Source organism: Cuculus canorus, chromosome 4, assembly GCF_017976375.1.
Source record: "Cuculus canorus isolate bCucCan1 chromosome 4, bCucCan1.pri, whole genome shotgun sequence".
Classification (NCBI taxonomy): domain Eukaryota; kingdom Metazoa; phylum Chordata; class Aves; order Cuculiformes; family Cuculidae; genus Cuculus; species Cuculus canorus.
In genome coordinates, this window is record NC_071404.1 from 34,807,217 (window position 1) to 34,824,589 (window position 17,373).

Here is a 17,373-nt window from a genome sequence, read left to right on the forward strand (position 1 = left end):
CCGGCCGGTTCTGCCGCCGGGGGGAAGCGGAAGTAAGGTGCTCTGAGCGCGCGTGCGCGGCGGGGGAGGATGCGGCCGGGCTGGGGCTCCGCGGCGGCGCTGACGGACGTGGTGAGCGCCGCCCGCCCCGTGGAACGCGCGCGTGGAGACGGGGGGACGCGCGTGCGCGCGTGGAGGCGCCGCGCGTTGGGAGGGGAGGGGGCGTGTGTTTGGAGACGTCGTGCGTGAAGGGGACCGTTGTGAGAGGCTGGGGGTTCCGCGGGGGGGGCGGAGTGGGTTCGCGCCTGGGAGGGGCCGCGCGTGAGGGGGCGCCGTGGGGCGTTGTCTCGCGCGAGGCTGGGGGTCCCGTGCTTTGGGGGGGACCGATGTGCGTGGCTGAGAGTTCTGCGCGTGGGGGCGCCGTGCTTCGCAGTCCGGGTGGGATCTCGCGCGTAGCGGGGGGTGGTGGTGTGTGGAAGCGCGTGCGGGCGGCAGTGCGCGTGGCTGGCAGTTCCGCGTGTTTTGGCGTCGTGCGGGCTGGGAGGGGGGGTGCTCGCGCCTGGGAGGGGCCCGCGCGGGGAGCGCTGTGCGTGGCTGGGGCTTCGTGCTTCGAGGGGGTTCACGCGTGGGAGCGGGTTCTGCGCGGGGTAGGCGTGTGTGGAGACGACGTGATTTGAGGGGGCGCCTCTCGCGCTTTGGAGGGGCCGCGCGTGGGCGGTCCCGCGGCGGGGAGGCCGTGCTTGGGGGGTGCTCCCTGGTCCCCAGTGAGCTGCTACGAGGAGGGCAGATCCTCTCGGGCTCCCTCTGCAGAGCTCTGGTCTTTCTTCCTGAACCTCGGAATCGTTCAAATGAAACCCATCTCTTCCATCACCCCACATAAACTTTTTTCACACGGTGGCACTTGTGGATTCCGTGCTCTGAGCCTTTTCTAGTGCAGACAGCTTCGCTATCTCGGGTAGTTCGAGATGACACTTGTACCTAAATCGTCAGATAACTTAGTCTTGTCTGTCTTGTTTTCTGGAGTCTGTTTTGACATTCTGGAATCATAGAAACCTGAAAATCCTCGAAGTTAAATATGCAGATGGCTATATTTTCAACAGGCATGCATATCTCTTTATATTTCCCTTAGGATTACTTTTCATTAAAATTTTTCTATGTTCAGATTCTTTTACTTCATTAGTAATTAATACCAGCACATCCAGATGTTTCCCATACTTTGTAAAAAGACAGCCTTTCCTGAAGGGCCTTGGTGTGGTTGTTCTTACAGGTGTTGGTGGTTCTTCTTAGACCAGTGAAGGCTGTGAAGCTTTTCTTTTGTGGACTGTTAGATTAAGCAATACCTGGGCTCTTCTGGGCCATCACCCTTTGTTTCTCTCCGTACTGGCACAGCTGTTTCTGTAGTAGAATGTTGAACTGAACTGGGAATTGGTCTGGCTGAAGAAGGCTTTGCTTCCTAAAAGAGTGGCTAGATGAGTTCTCTAATGGTGTCCATCTGAAAAAAAAAACGAGCAGTTATGGGAACACAGCAGGGATTTTGGAAGGGAGGAGAAAGAGCTGGCTGCTCTGTGTGCTGGCATAAGAAGCTCTTCTGTCAAATGTGAAACTTGGCCTGTGTTGTAGAGGTTGTCATCCCTCCCTGCCCACCCCTTCACTCCCTCTTTCCCTGAAGCCGTGATTTCCTAACCAAGATGAATGCACGTTTACAGGTATGCCTAATTGCCTTTCTGCTCTAATTCTTAGAGCAGTCCTTGGTTTACCTGAACTGGAAGACCCCTTAAGATGGGAATTTGGATGCTTGACTATAAACAATATGAAACAATGACACTTTACCAAAAATTTTTCTAAATGACAAAAGTAAGGAATTAAGTCATAGAATAATTTGGGTTGGAAGGGACCTTAGAGATCATCCAGTTCCAACCCCCTGCGATGGGCAGGGACAATTCCCACCAGACCAGGCTGCTCAAGGCCCCATCCAACCTGGCCTTCAGGAATGGAGCATCCACAGCTTCTCTGGGCAATCTGTGGCAGTGCCTCACTGCTCTCATGGTGAAGAAATTCCTCCTTATGTCTGGTCTAAATCTGTCCCTCTCCAGTTTATAGCCAAGTCTTTCTCATTTAGGTAGGACATGTTTTAAGGACTCTTTGTAGCAGTACTCATGTAATTGTGATGCTGTCTCCAGCCACTGTGTGCGGCTCAGTTACCTGTTTCTTTGTTGGCCTTTCGTCCTTTGAGCAGCTGCAGTACTGACTGGTGTGCTCACACTGTGTGGCATAGTAACACTCCATTGTAACTTGAAAGAAACTGTGGAAGTAATTAATTTCCTTTGCTTCTTTTTTTTCTCCTTAGGTAATTCTAGAAGCTATGGACATACTTTTCAGAATAAGAGGAGGCTTGGATCTTGCATTTCAGCTGGCAACTACTGATGGTGTGTCTGTAAGACTAGAATGGATTTCTTAATAGGTTATTTATAGAAATGTTCATTAGCTAGCTGTGATGTTCATTTTCTTGGCATTTCACGAGATGTTAAGTGCTTCTTCTGAAACCTGTTAAGTATAAAAGATTTTATTCTTAATCCCCATTAATTTTCTGACAGTCTTTTCCCATCAGATGCTTTTTATTTTAATTTGAAGTAAAGTTTAAATTGCCATTTTACATATGATATTGGGATCACTTTTCAGTTTGGATCCAAAATTTACCCTGAAATTCCAAGCAAACGGGGAATAACACGATGAAAATTAGTTCATTGTAAGAGATTGATATTAATAATACGGTTTTGAGATTGTTGTCCAATCTTTATAGAGAAATAGAGAAGATGAGCAAGCTAATGAGTTACTCTGCTGAATTTATGTGGGATTGGCTACTACAGTTCCATGTGGAATTGGGACTAGGCTGTGTGATGTGATGACGCTCCTCTAGTCCCACATTCCTACAGTAATGTCACATCTGTGTCAGAAAGTCTGCTCAAGGGTCTCAGTGGCCACTGAACTGTCATAGGGCATGGTGTGGAATGAGGGTGCATTTAGCTCAACTGTAGATCATTCTGCAGTTTAAAAGGACGTGTCTTTACTGGAAATTCTTGAGTTCAGTGCTGCTGAACCTTGAAAAGGAACTTTGACAGGGTTGAATAGGTTGGCCTAATGCATAGTGACTTCTTGTGAATTGCAGCCCTGGGGAAAGGCTATTTCTTTGACTTTGTTTACAGTGTAGTGACTTAATCACAGGGAAGAAGAGTGATACCAGATGGTCCAAGTGCAGGATATTCACGTGTTAGTGTGTGTGTGTAAATACAGCAGAGCACTCCATTGAAGGCAGTGAGGTTTTTCTTTTGGAAGAGATTTAGCTAAATACATTGGAGTTTGCTTGATTTTTCTAATAGTGTAGTTTTTACACGCTTCTAGGGCAGGAGTCAATTAATAGTGGCCAAATCTAAGTTAACGCGTTGAAGAAATACAATTCAGCTTAGTGTTTTGATAGCTTGTTGGGCTTTGTATAGCTTGTTGGGCTTTGTATAGCTTGTTGCATTCCAAGTAATGGTTGCTCTTCTTCTCAGTGGAGAAAACAATGCTGGTTATGTGCAAAACTTACTGTGTCATATACAGTATCAGATTGTAAGTACAGGCTGAAACTTAGAAAGTCAAGTCAAACTCTGAAAGACAAATGTCTGTACCAGACGTAAAGATTAGGCTGACCAGGGTGTGGAACACAGGTTACAGGTTGGCCAGAGTTTGGTCTGCAGCTGCAGTGTAGGCCTTGCTTTTCCAAAAGCTTACTATGTTTTTGGTGTATATTTCTGGATAGTGATATGAACTCAGAAACATGTGACTTGGGTTGAATCTTTCCAGGATTTACTCAAAAGACTGAGTACAACCATACATAGAAGTTTGTATGTGCATAGAAGTACTTTTGCAAGTCTAGGCTTGGTTAAGAGTTATCAATGTGAGAATCGACTACAGTGGAGGTGGTTCTTCTGTAATTCATTCAGCTCTTCAATTTGTCAGCATCTGAGAGAAATGTTGTGCTTCTGTTCAGGCAAGTGTGAGTGTGAATGTTTAAGACAGACCTGCTAAGTAAAAATCTCATCTTAGTTTTTGTTTTCCTAGCCATTTTTCTAATCATAACAGCACTTGTGGTTTTATTCCAAATCAAAGCACACTAATTTTTTTTAAATGCATGCAAAGCAGCTATACCAAAAGCAAGGGAATCTTCCAGGCTTATTGTATCCTTATTGTGTTTCAGAGGCATCAACAAAAAAAGCATTAGGATATGTTTTTAGTGATCTTGCAAACAAGCTATCCTCGGATGTTCTTGTATTCAGAATTTGCCACAGTTCAGTCTATGTGTGGCCTAACAGTGGTACAAACACTGTTCCAGAGTTGACTGATGATTCTGCTTGTAAGGAGATAAGACGATTTATACAGTGAGTATATATATTTTTTTCTTTTTTTTAAATTTTAATAGATTCATTTCACATTCTAGAAATTTCTCTTTCTGTTGATACTTCAGATATGATCAAGATGATGAGACCAAACGAAAGCTTGGCAAAAAAAAGGATAAAAATGTACAAGATACGGTATGTGTCTCACTGTACTAATGGATTGTATCAGATAACCTATGATTTAAATATTTTTAGATCTGTTCTCCCTAGGCTTTTCTGTACACAAATAGACTTTGTTGTGACTTAAAAGAATCCTTTTAAAGTCATTGAGACTCGGTGTGAATGCAGAGCTCCATCTACAGTAGGTCAGCGTGTGGGAGTTTGTCTTTATTATTGCTAGCTGGCTTTTAACCCAAGTATTGGTGTCTTTATTTTCTACAGCAGCAGATAGTCAATATAGACCTCATGCTGGAAAAGACGTCTTTGTTAACTCCTTTGGCTCCAGTCATTGAAAGAGAAAACAAGGAACACCACTATGTAAATATGACATTACCAGTTGATGTTGTTGTATCTGTTTCTCCGGAAGAAACATGGGGAAAGTAAGTGTTATTCTGAACTAGTAATTTTTCAGCTTCATGTCTGCTGTTTCTTGAAATAATGAAGTAAAGCTGTGTCATTAATCAGTTTCATGAAGTGTTAGCATGTAGTATTTTTGTAATGGGATTTAACTGTGTAAATAATAAAAACTCCTGTAGACAGTTGTTAGCTTTAATAATCTTGAGATGCAGTCCTTCTGCTGTCTACAAAAAAAAGTGAGTTTGTCAGTGCCTGATAGATTTGATAGCTCATAACCATTGCTTAGCAAGGAATTGAGAAAGTTAGAATAATGTTATAAAATATCTTGTGAGTACGTGAGTGTGTGTAGAAGTGAGAGCTGAATTGTGTTTGATGCATCTTTGTAATCTCAGTACTATGTTAGGGGTTGCATGTAAGTAGGTGAAGGGGGAAATTAGTCTTCCTCTGTATTTTTTGCCTTGCGTATTTTCCCTAGGATTTGACTTTGCAGGATGCTGAGTGGGGTGGGTAAAATACAAAACCCCTCCTGTACGCATGTATGTAACTTTTATTTTGGCAAACGCGTGTAGTGGTTGTATTTCTGATAGAAGAGGGTACCTGCAGTTTGGAGGCCTGAATCACTACGGTGTAGTTTCTGCGTGCAGACGTGGTTTGAGTAAAGTATGGAGAGGTCCTGTCTTTCTCTGGGAGAGGAAGCATGGAAGCAGTAAGTTCATCAGAGCAGGTGCAAATATGCATATAAGTATTGTATAACTACCAGAGCTTTGACAGAAAATGTTCTACAGTTGCTGTTGTATTTCTTAAATATTCTCCCTTATACTTGCAGGGTACAAAATCTCCTGGTGAAAGCAATTCACAGACAGTTAACTGACATGGAAAGATGTATCATGAAATACATGAAGGGAACGTCAATTGTGGTGCCAGAACAATTTCATTTCATGTTACCAGGAAAAAATCACCTTGTAACAATCTCATATCCTATAGGTATTTCAGATGATCAACTGGAAGGTTACAGAAAGGTAAAGCCAACAAATACCAATAGAACCTCAGTTTTTTAATCTTTTTAAAATTATTATTATTTTAACTGAAGCAGTTTTTTGTTTAGCCAATATCAAATAAATGCCAACAGATACTGCTATGTTTTTATTTATTTTTATTGTCACTTAAGCAGTATACTGAATGTAGAAGCTTGATTTTTTTAGAAGTTATTTTATACGATGTACCAGATCTCATTTTTATAAAGGAACAATGGAAACTTTAAAGCTACATAGCATTTGCTTTAATGTATTGCTTGAATTTCTCCACTTCAATGGCAGAATATCAGATTACTCCTTGCGTATTTTTACTTTCAGACTTTAACGCTTGTCCTGAAAGGGTTATGGTTGGGGTTTTTTTGTTTGTTTTGGTGTTGGGTTTATTGTTTGTTTGCTTGGTGGGAGCGCAGCTTTTTGCGGCTCACAGATGACTAGCCTAGCTAGCTTCTGTTTGTTTGGATTTTACCTTCTGGGTTGGCACAGCTAGAAAAAGGAATATGGATGAGGTGGAAAAAGGTTCTGATGTGGCAGTCCTTTCAGACTGAGGCATATACCTGGGAGATAACAGTTCAGGTCACACAGACAGACTGAGAGTGGGAAAGAATCTTCTGCTGCCTTAGAGGTATAGAAGCTGTGGGGAAGCATTACTGGCATATAAAACCTAATTCCTTGCATTTGCAGAGGCCTCGGGCGTTGGTGGCCCCTAAGTCTTCTCTGCTCTCTGCTTTCTGTTCACTCTTATCCACTGATTGAGAAGTGGTACTGTAGCTGACATGATTGGGTTCAGTGTTGGGTCATCTGTGTAAAATGCGTTACCTGTGTTACACATGTCCTAGATGATATCATTCTTTTTTCTCTTAAGATTTGTGGAAAAAATAATCCATGTTTTTTTCAAATGTGGCTGCTATTTTGTAAACAGTGCTTAAGAGATTTTAAAATAGACTGAGTCTGCTTAAAGCATAAGCTGAGTATCTTTGCTTTGCCCTCAGTATGTGGTATTTGTATGTCTTCAGTATTAGTTAAGATTATAATTCAGAGTGTGTAGCTACTACATAAATTACTACATAAATAAAACCATAATCATTTTCTACGATGGTGTCTTTTGCCATCCTTTCATAAGACACTTGTCACTCAAGGTATCTTCAGTGGGGCTCCAGCAGCAGGAGTTATCTAACAGAACTGCATGAAACAGCAGGCCCTTGCAAGAGGAGAGGAGCCCCCATGAGCTACTTCTGAGAGGAGAGACCTAGCAGTAAATGTACCCACTGAATATTAATGTGTTAAACACTGCTTAATTAAGTTTACTAAACTCTGCTCTTAAAATTGTTCATGTCTGTATTGTTACTTATTGTGTGGTGCTTCTCTCAATCGAAAATTTTAATTGTATGCTTTTATTTTTATCCTAACTTGCATATAGGAATTACATGGGTTATTCAATCTGCCTTGTGACAGACCATATTTCAAGAGAGCAAATGCTTATCATTTTCCAGATGAGCCATATAAAGATGGATATCTCAGAAATCCACATTTACATCTTAGTTCCCTTGGTGCGGAGTCTGGTATGGTAAGTTTAAACTGAAACATTTGTAAGAAAGTATCTTTTCTTTTTCTTGAGATTTGTTGTTTGAAAGAAATAATTTAAACATCAGTATTGTATAGATGAGAGAGGGAACTAACAGATTTGGCCTTCTCAGCAGAAGGGCTTCCCTGCACATGACATTGCTTTAGCTGTATTTGTCCCAAAGAAATTGCATTTTCTTGGAAAAGAAGGTATGTGTTTTTAGCACGTGTTTTAAAACTTTATCAGAACCAGGGCAAGAAACTAAAACTGTAAACAGACCCATTTAGGAGACAAAAGGAGGAGTAATCCTGTGTAAATAACAAACCTTTGACTCTGTTCCAAAGAGTTGCGGTCCCCAGGTGTTAGCGTTTACAGTGCATGTGTCACAGGCATATGACTTCTCTGAAATAGATGCAAGTGAGATCAGATTGATTTGCCTTCTCTCTTTCTGTGCAGGTTTATTTAGTACATGGTATATATAGTTATCACCACTATATGCAGGATCGGATTGATGACAATGGTTGGGGCTGCGCCTATCGGTCTTTGCAGACAATCTGTTCTTGGTTCAAGCACCAAGGTTACATTGATGCATCTATACCAACACACAAGGAAATTCAACAGGTAAAGAACATTTAGGCAGATTATTATTATTTAATGCATATTTGTCTAGAAAAGTTTCAATAGATTACTTTTAAAATATCAAATTCATATGTTGTAAACTTCAGATTTGTGTGACATTTTTAATTCATCATTCAATTGAAATCCAGTAGTTTTGATTTTTTATTTTTAACAAGTTTTATTCAAGGAGACCTGTCTCCATGTCTTAGTGAGTGTCAGGTGACGTTCTCTGTACTAACAACTGATTAAAATGGTCTCCTAAATAGTTCCTTGGACTGATGTTCTATCAGAAGCTCAGATTCTGACATTTTCAGTGTTTTTGCAACAGGAAAGAAAACGAAGAACCCAATGTGTGATATTTAATTTGGTTTTAAAACTGACTTTTGTATTCAGCGACAGCTGGATTAGTCCCCACTTGCTGTGCATTTATTTACTGCTGTCTTTTGTCCTTGAGAGTGGTGGGCTTTTCCTGTTGGTCAGCTATCTCTCATAGGTCTTTTTCTACTGTGAATTCAAATACATACCTGTATGTGTTCATTTCTGTTAACAGCAGCGTGAAGAGATAGACTACACTGCAGACTTGTGTAGGTAATATTGTGTGCCTCGCAAGAAATAGTAGTTCTAAAAGTAGTTCTTTGCATTATGTTTATTTACTGAACATCATTAGCAAAGTTTGATTCAGTTCCTAAAACCACTTTCATCATACCTAACAGGGGTGTGACCACTAAAGTTAAAACTGCATTTCCTGAACATTTCTCAGTCCACACTGAAACCTAAAAGCAACTGAAGTGTTAAGTGACACTTCCAAAACAAAACCACAGTGAATGAATTCAAAATCTATTTATCTGCTTTTGACTAGTTAGGTTCAAAACATATTCCCATCTATAAACCAGTTCTGTTAACTAAAAGTGCTGGAATTACCTACCATATGTTGTTGAGATTTGTTTTTCTTTTCACCATGATGTTGCAAAGGCTCTGGTTGATGCTGGAGACAAGCCTGCAGCGTTTGTTGGGTCACGGCAATGGATTGGTTCAATAGAGGTGCAGCTTGTTTTGAATCAGCTTTTTGGAATAACATCAAAAATACTCTTTGTCAGGTAAGAATCACTGTCTATTTAACAGCTCAGTAATTATTAGAGACTGAATTTGCCTTAAAATGCAAATGACTATTACAATACATGGGAGAATAGGGCTGCTGAAAGAACGAATACATCTTTTGGGGGTTCCTCATTCATAAACCCTGTAGCCCTGCCTCTGGTTGTGCTATGTGCTTACAGATGAAGGAGTTGTTAAATTTCACCGAGGCTTGGGGTTCCAGTTTGCAGTTGCTATCAGCTGCTTAGTGATCTGCAAACTGATGTGGAATTCAGCCTATTCCTTTGCACTACAAACATAATTTTCGAGGCAGACACACAGTCTGGTGGTTGTAATGAACGGAATGCACACTTAGTGGAAATGATGATTTCGTCCATAGAACTAGCCTGTCAATTCAGGATTAAGGCAAAATAGCGAGCAGCCTGGAAATGGTATTTTCTGGTCTGGATTTGTGTGACAGATAAAACAAGGGATTTGTTTCCATTCTGACAATCTGACCTTCTCATACACGATAAAGAACCCTGTAAGTATATTTGGGAGAAAAAGAATCATGTTCAGCATTTATCAGAAGTAAAATTACCAGATTTTGATTGTTTAGGCAGCACTAAGCAGACTAACAAATGGCTGAACATTTTGCGATAAACACAATCGTAAAATAAAGATTTTATGATACTAACTTAGCATGTGTAAAAATTGTAGTCAAACAAAATACTACTCATGAGTTAAGTTTATTTAAAATAAATTCTACTGTAGGTATTCTAAAAGAGCATGTGACTGTGGTGATGAAGATTCCTATTGGTAGGAATATAGTTCCATTCTTCAATGCTTTATAAAGCTTTATAGAACCAATTTTAATCTTTTTTGTTCCAGACCTTATCTTTGCAGATGATCCACCTATTATTTATAGTAGCTGCAACAGGCCCTGCCAGTATGAAGGTTTTTATTCTTGTGCATGAGAATATAGAATAGGTTCCGTTGTGAACCGGGTAGAATTACTCGTGGTGCTGCTAAAAGGGAGCACCAATGTTTCTCAGGATTAAGAAGAGCCAACATCACTACCATGCTGGGAAGAAAAAGTCATGCATCTTTTTCAGCTGCTTGCTGGCATTGGATAGCATTTTTGTCTTGGACTTCTTTCCAGCTAGCACTTCTAACTCGTTATGGAAATAAGACTTCACAGCTGCACTGCTACTACTGAGTCCATTATTGGAAGCGCACCATTTCCCAGAGTTCCAGTTTCGTATTTTGCCTGCATTTATTCCATCTCTCCAACTTGAAGCATGCACTCAGCATTTCTTTGGGTTTTTGAAAGGTTAACCACTGTAGGAAGAAATACAAAGACAAGATATTAAAAATATCTACATTAATTTCCGTGCCTAGCTTCTGTCACCAGTTCTGGGAGTACTGTCAGTCTTCTAAGGAGAATATGAGACTCCATGAGACATAGTCTTCATCTCCTAATCGTGGAGTATGTGAATGTGTTGTGTGTGTGCCTTTTATTTCCGTGTACACTTCTGTTGTGGCTGGTCCCTGCAGTTGAAAAAGAAAGCAGGGAGATGATAACAAAGCTAAGTTTAGTGTTGCTTTGCACAGATTACTAATGTTATTTGGGATTGGATTTTTAAAGCCAGCTTGGGTATGAGTACTGCAATTGCCCATGTAAATGCCATGGAAATCTATCTTAAGAGATGCAATTATAAAAACCTTCATCAACTCCATATTTTTGTTGTTTCTGATTAAGTCCAGTCACTTCAGAATTCCCCTTGCTGATGGAAGTAGCCAGTCTAAGCTTCAGCCACTTGAAGGGACCCATTGGGGTTTACCAGCTGTCGTCACTGTGGCAGACAAGCAGTGGACACTCTATAGAAGTTGGGTGACTCCAGTGGCACCTGAGCTTACAGTAGATTAATTGGTCCAGACAGAATCTGCAAGTTGCATTAAAAGAACTTTTTTCAGGTTGTCCCAGGATGTTTACACAGGAAAAATTCTAAGCTGCTTTCTCTCAGTTACCTATGCAGTTAATGAGTATAATGGATAATTCGAGAACTAAGTCTAGTGAGGATGATAAATCTGTTGTTTTTCTTCCCTAGCAAGGGTTCTGAACTAGCATTGCAGGGAAGAGAGCTTGCCAATCATTTCAAGACTGAAGGAACTCCAGTTATGATTGGTAAGTGCTTGAGTGTCAAAGCATGCCAGTGAAGGTGGGTGACCTTCCTGTGCCAAATTTCAATTACAGCTCATTCAGTTTATGTTACAAGAGTTAATAAAGATTCTGCTTTTTCCAGAGGAGCCTGGAAAATGGTACAATTTAGTCTGGCTGGTATCTTTTCACTCATTATTCCTCCTGAGTTCAGTATTAAACCTGGTAACAAAAGTCAGTTCCTGGGGTGCTTGTAAGAGCTGCTGAAAAGTCAGAACTTGGGAGCTGACTTCTCCTCTCTAGAGGAAGCTTCCCCAAATCTTCCCATCGCAGCAAGGGAGTGCTTAGCTGGCTTTGAAGAAGAGGGGTTACTATTTCAGTTCTTGTGTTGGCAGTATAAGAAATGCCATTTGTAAGAACGCTGTAACTTTAATTGAACTGTTTCCACATCTGTTGCTTAGAAACTTAAGAATATCAAAAATACAAATTTCAGCTTTAATTAAATTTTAATTTTGGCACTTTTCTCAATCCATATTTGGCACTTCATAATGATAGTGTTAATCTCTCAAATTGGAGATGCCAGGAGTCCAGATTTTGGTATGAAATATTTCTGGCCTTTCGGCAGCCTTTTTGACTGAATTTCAAGAATTTGTAATCCCATTGTGAAAAATCTTCTAATCCCTGTAATGTTAGTCCCTTACCCTTCCCCGTAACGCTCCCTGGTAGATTGGTTTGACCATTGTTTTTGGAGGGGTAGAGGTTGGCTTTCTGGAGTGAGTTCAGGGGATATTTTTTTTGCTTGTGTTCTTTTGTAGTTTTTTGCAATTCTGGTCTGTCCCAAGGACAGAGTACTCATGCTGTGTGAAAGAAATAAGCAGGAGTTGACCTGTGGCCAGCTCATCAAAATATCCCCTTTCACTGTTACAGCCTAGAGAAAGAGGAGTCAGAAATTACTACTCTGCCTCTAATATCCATTGATGGAACTTAGTAGAAAACAGCAGGTAACCCTTATCCAAAAATTCTGATTTCTGTTCTAATTTTAGTCTTTTTACAACTGGCAAGTTTTTCAGATTCCTTTTCTACGCTTAGGTTTCTCTAAAGAAAAAGTGAGCGAAACAGATATTTGAGATATTATTGACTTCATCTGGTAGAAGTGTTGTGAATTTAAGCCATCACGCTGACATAGAGGAAATTTGGAAAGTAAATTCTCTAGTTGGAGTAAGTAAAGTAAAATAAGTAACTTTCCCTGATTATAGTAAAGGTCTGTTACTTAATAATGTGAAGAATCTTTGGTAGGACACCTCCAGAATCATTTTGATAACAAAGCTAATCTGTTAATAGAGTGTGTTGGCGGGGTTTTATTTTAGGCTTGCGTGTTTAGCCAATCTCAGTAAGAAATGTTTAGCAATTTGTGTTCCTTCTATTTTAGGTGGAGGTGTTCTGGCTCACACGATATTAGGAGTGGCGTGGAATGAGATTACAGGGCACATCAGATATTTGATTCTAGATCCGCATTTCACCGGAGGAGAAGATTTGCATGTTATTTTAGAAAAGGTAAGGCTTGATGCATATGGACATATGTACACATAGATGTTTATATACAAATATTTTGGCATTAAATGAATAGTGTACAGCCAAATACAAATTGGCCGTTCCATGGCTGCTTCTTTACTTAAGGAGGACCTGCTGATCCCAGTTAACCTGCATATATGCTATTTATTGTTAGTTACTGAAATTTTGTGTCTTAGGAGAAGATCTGTTGGGTCAGCAACTACATAAAGTTATTAGAGTAGAAAGAAATGTTCTTTAAATTCTCTGAATTGAACCATCTGCCTTTTTACCCAGCAGTTTATGCAGTAAATGTGTTTGGTATTTTGAATGGAACAGAAAAATCTGTTAGGCCTGTCAATGAAGCAGAGAAGATAATCAGTTATTTAGTTTTAAAAAAAAATTAAACCTCCCCAACACTAGATATTCTCATGTCAGGCCTTGGCTAAGCTTAAAGGGCAGGTTCAGAGCTGTTTGGAAAATCTGGGAAAACGATAGAGAACTCTAAAGGGTTTGTAAGGTTATTTCCATATTGAAAGCTACTGAAAAGGATGACACAGTACATTACAAGACAGTAAACAGCGACAGAAACTTGAACTGTGAAAGTGCTAAATCATCTTGTTAAGTAATCAGTTTCTTTTCTGTTCTTCTGATGAAATTACAAATAGACTTTTATTCCATATCTGTATTTAGTACCTTTGGGTTGAGCCCAACTAGAAAAGAATATTTGCTAGCCCCATAATGGTCAAAGCTTGAAATGGATACAGAAAGAAATACTTTATAAAGAACATGTAGAATCAAAGGCTGTTAGAGGTACAAGGTGCTCAGAAATGATCCAGGAGGATAAAATACACCCAGAACTCACTTTCCTCTCGAAAAGCGGCAGGGGAGGAACTAGCGTGGACTGTAGGTTTATAGTTCTTTTCTTCAAAAATACTCCATAACTATGTGGCACTGTGCAATCCACAAGAGCTTCGTTAGATCATCTTTCAGCTAAATCACAATCAACAACACACCTTTGGCTACTGAGGGCTCTTTCTGGTGCTCAAATATCAGCCTTCAGGCAAGGTTTCAAGACAAGAAAGTGAAACTGGGAATGATAGAATCAGAATTGGTCTCCGTAGTAGCAGAGGGAAGTGGGGAAAATAAAAAGAGATGCTGCTTTTTAGGAACCGAGTTGAGGGTGCAGAGGGAGGAAGGGGGACAGAGACTGTAAAATGTTTTCTGTTAATGTGTTTCCAGGCATACAGAGAACTTTCTGAAAATGATGTGTCATTCCATTCTGTAGATATTTGAAACCAATCCTTACATCTTAGATTAAAATTAGTAAAATGAAATAGATCCAGTAGTAGTAGATAGAAAAAACAGAATTTGTAGTAGATTTAAACACTGTCTTGCTTTTTCTTGGACAGGGCTGGTGTGGATGGAAGGGCCCGGAGTTTTGGAACAAGGACGCCTATTATAATCTCTGCCTACCTCAGCGGCCAAAAGCTATTTAAACTCCACTCTTATACTGGAACATGCTGAGCCAGAATACTAGCGGGTCTAGATACAGTGGTTTTGTTATTTATAAGAATAATGCTGTAAGTCAATCAAAAGCCAGTTGAAATGTTTCTTGCCACAAAATAAGAATTAAATTAATTATTAAATTAAGAAATCTATTTTAAATTAAACCTCTTATTTTTAGAGTTCTCTTCTGTGAACTCCATTTCTTACAAATACAGTTATTAAGTAAATAATCCTTTCTTCTGGCTAGGATAGCTATGTTTGTATAGCATTTTTTGTTATGTTTTAATCTGTAAAGATTTTATGTCCAATCCTTTTATTTTATGAAAGTCATTCTTGCCAAAAAAATTAAGTGTCCTCTACCTTTCAAGTTCCACATAGCCGGCTGTCTTGTGCACTGTGAATCTGTTCAAAGGCATCATTTGCTGCTAATGTTGTTAGTAACAGCATTTTAGAAGAGGAGTGGGGAAAAAATGGATACAAGTACTGAATTTTAGGAACTTTCTTTCTGAGTAAGTACCAGAAGGAAGGAATGTGTTATGTGCTCATTTATTTATAGCTGTAGGGATACAACTATTCTAGAGGAAAAAAAAAACAACAGTCTTCTGTATGAAGTAAAAATAAACGAGCTTTTCTCCTTCTCAGGAAACAATGTGCCAGCATACACAGCTGGCTGCTCCACGCATAGTCCATCCAGTCTTATTTCTACAGATGTCACATTCCCCTTGATGTCATTTTGTGATTACAAGCTATTTCTTTTGTCAGACAGGACAGAATATCTCTCATATGAACAAACCAGAAAAAGTCCGTAGCTGCTGTATCAGTAAAAGTACCTGTAATTTCTTTCATTCCTCATGTTAAAGTAGCCTTTTCAGTGGCATTTTCCCAAGCACTATCCATTTTCAATACAACTATAACCTTAAATATATATGCTTTTTAATACAACTGTAACCTTAAATATATATGCAAGTTGATCCTTACTAGCAGGCTTTGAGATGTATCTATTACTTTATTTATTTACTTAAATACTAAAAGCATTAAAAAAAATGAAAAATTGTAATACAGCAATAGTACTACACATCATCTCATCTCCTCCTTCTCCTGCCTATGGATCTGCTAGTTTTGCTTTCTTGTGTCTGTGCAGCTGGATCCTCTCTCAGCAAGCCATGTTTGTCACTTAGTGAGTAGACAGATTGTCCTCTCAGTTTCATTCTCTGAGTGTGCTGAATTGTTTTGAGGAACTTGGCCCATTCCAGAAAGCCATAAGCCAGGGTGAGGTCTGCTGCTGTTTGTCCACTGTCGTTGCTCAAGCTGAAACACAGAGTTAACAGTAAATCATTCAATTAAACTAGAATGCATATGATGAGCAAGCACTAATCAAGCTTTATTAACTGCTAACAGAAGTATAAAAATAATTAATACCAAGGCGGCTTGTCAAGCAGCGCATGAGGCTGTACTTGCACAGAGGACTAATATTAAATACAAGAAGGAAAAGTTAGTGTAAAATAAATGTGTTACCAGCCTGTTGACCGGCTTAGCATATCACAAGGCAAAGGGAAGGTGAGCACAGTATTAATTGGAATGGAAAACTCACTGGGAAAACTTAAGATCAGAAATATTTTCTTAGCGGTTTCTATGGAGGTCTTCAATGTGGAACTAAACTGTGTGCTCTGTGCCACTTTGGTGTTTATGGCAGTTTTTAATACTGTTCTTACGACTGTAGTGATGTATTCACAGTCTTAGCAAGCACACACCGAACAAGTAAAAGTTGTGTAGAATATGCATATCCTTTGATGCTGTTACTGAAATGACTAAAGGTAGCTAAGTTTACTCAATTTTGGCGTTGCCAGCAATAAGTAGAGCAAGATATTCCAAACTCCCAATTTTTGCTGCTTTATGTTTCTTCAAGGCAATCCTAAAACCACAGTCTATATATAGCAGTCATTTGAAGGAGGAGGAATTGGATGAAGCTGTCTCCTTCTCCAACATGACTGTTTATGGAGTGTTACTCTGAAAACCAGTCTGTTCTGAGCTGAGAGATATTAAAGGAATATAGCTACTAAAGTGTACTCGATGAGTGCCATTAAATATTTAGCATATTTACGACAGCAAGGAAAAAATGCTGTCCCATCTCATACTCATTGTTTAACCTTTACCTTCTAAAGGATTCTTTACAGACAATGTGCTCTATACAGTGATTAACAGCATCTTTCAGCACCATTCGGAGATGACTGCAATCAACAGCTTGCTGCTACCATCTTAGAGGTATAGGCAAACTGAACTTTGCAGCTAGAGGAAAAACCCTTGTGTTTACTGGAAGTAGAGGCAGAATTTTAAAGGAAAAAGGAGTACTTAGAGTTAAGGGGGTTTTTTTACATTGCATGCAGCACTGCAAGTATGGAAATTGCATAATATGTAGCAAATTAAATAGCTAACACAATATAGATGGATTTCTGGTTGATGGTAGGATAAAGTTACTCTAAAATAGGCAACCTCGGGATACCTCATGCAATAGACCAGTGTATATAAAGCCTCTCAGATAAAAGAATACATCAATAATAAAAATTGCATTTACGGATTTGCTATTTGCTCATGTCCTTCACACATCCGCTAGCAGCTGCAGGAAAGGAGGGCAGATGGAGATAGCAAGGGAGAGCCCTCCATTCATCCTTGGGGGATGGCTGCCGACACCTGTAAAGAGTGCCCCAATTCCCACAGGTGCCAGAGGCAAGAGCCAAGCCATGGGAAAGCATCTCTGGCAACTCCTGACATTTTCATCAAGTGATGCATAGTTTTGGTCAAAACCCAGGCACTTCAAGGTAACAGTGCTGTGAATTAGTCATTTTATTTGCTCAGTTGGAGCAGATCCACAGGAGGGCCACAGTGATCAGAAGGCTGGAGCACCTCCCACACCTCCCTGTGAGGACAGGCTGAGGGAGT

General features: G+C 39.9%; 2 protein-coding genes across 12 annotated transcripts; one reads left to right on the forward strand and one right to left on the reverse strand.

Annotated features, from left to right (window-relative positions):
- The first annotated feature begins 10 nt into the window (after nt 1–10).
- On the forward strand, nt 11–15,525 carry UFSP2 (UFM1 specific peptidase 2). Of its 11 annotated transcripts, none has more exons than XR_008449598.1 (13): nt 11–111; nt 2,327–2,405; nt 4,217–4,397; nt 4,484–4,550; nt 4,797–4,954; nt 5,758–5,950; nt 7,383–7,529; nt 7,983–8,147; nt 9,117–9,241; nt 11,330–11,406; nt 12,195–12,380; nt 12,450–12,597; nt 12,809–12,933. XR_008449598.1 is itself a non-coding variant. In XM_054064880.1 (12 exons), the coding sequence occupies exons 1-12, from the start codon at nt 70–72 to the stop codon at nt 14,424–14,426; spliced, it is 1,443 nt and encodes a 480-aa protein (XP_053920855.1). In that variant the 5' UTR covers nt 12–69; the 3' UTR covers nt 14,427–15,525. The 11 variants fall into 11 exon arrangements, 4 of the variants coding, with proteins under 4 accessions (XP_053920855.1, XP_053920854.1, XP_009563991.1 ...); XR_008449599.1 differs by having other exon boundaries at nt 12,469–12,597; XR_008449601.1 differs by having other exon boundaries at nt 12–111; nt 12,307–12,380.
- On the reverse strand, nt 15,507–16,654 carry ANKRD37 (ankyrin repeat domain 37). Its single transcript, XM_054066041.1, is given in 3 exon segments — nt 15,507–15,744; nt 16,265–16,348; nt 16,590–16,654. Coding segments are annotated over 3 exon segments (387 nt in total).
- Between the last annotated feature and the right edge of the window lie 719 nt (nt 16,655–17,373).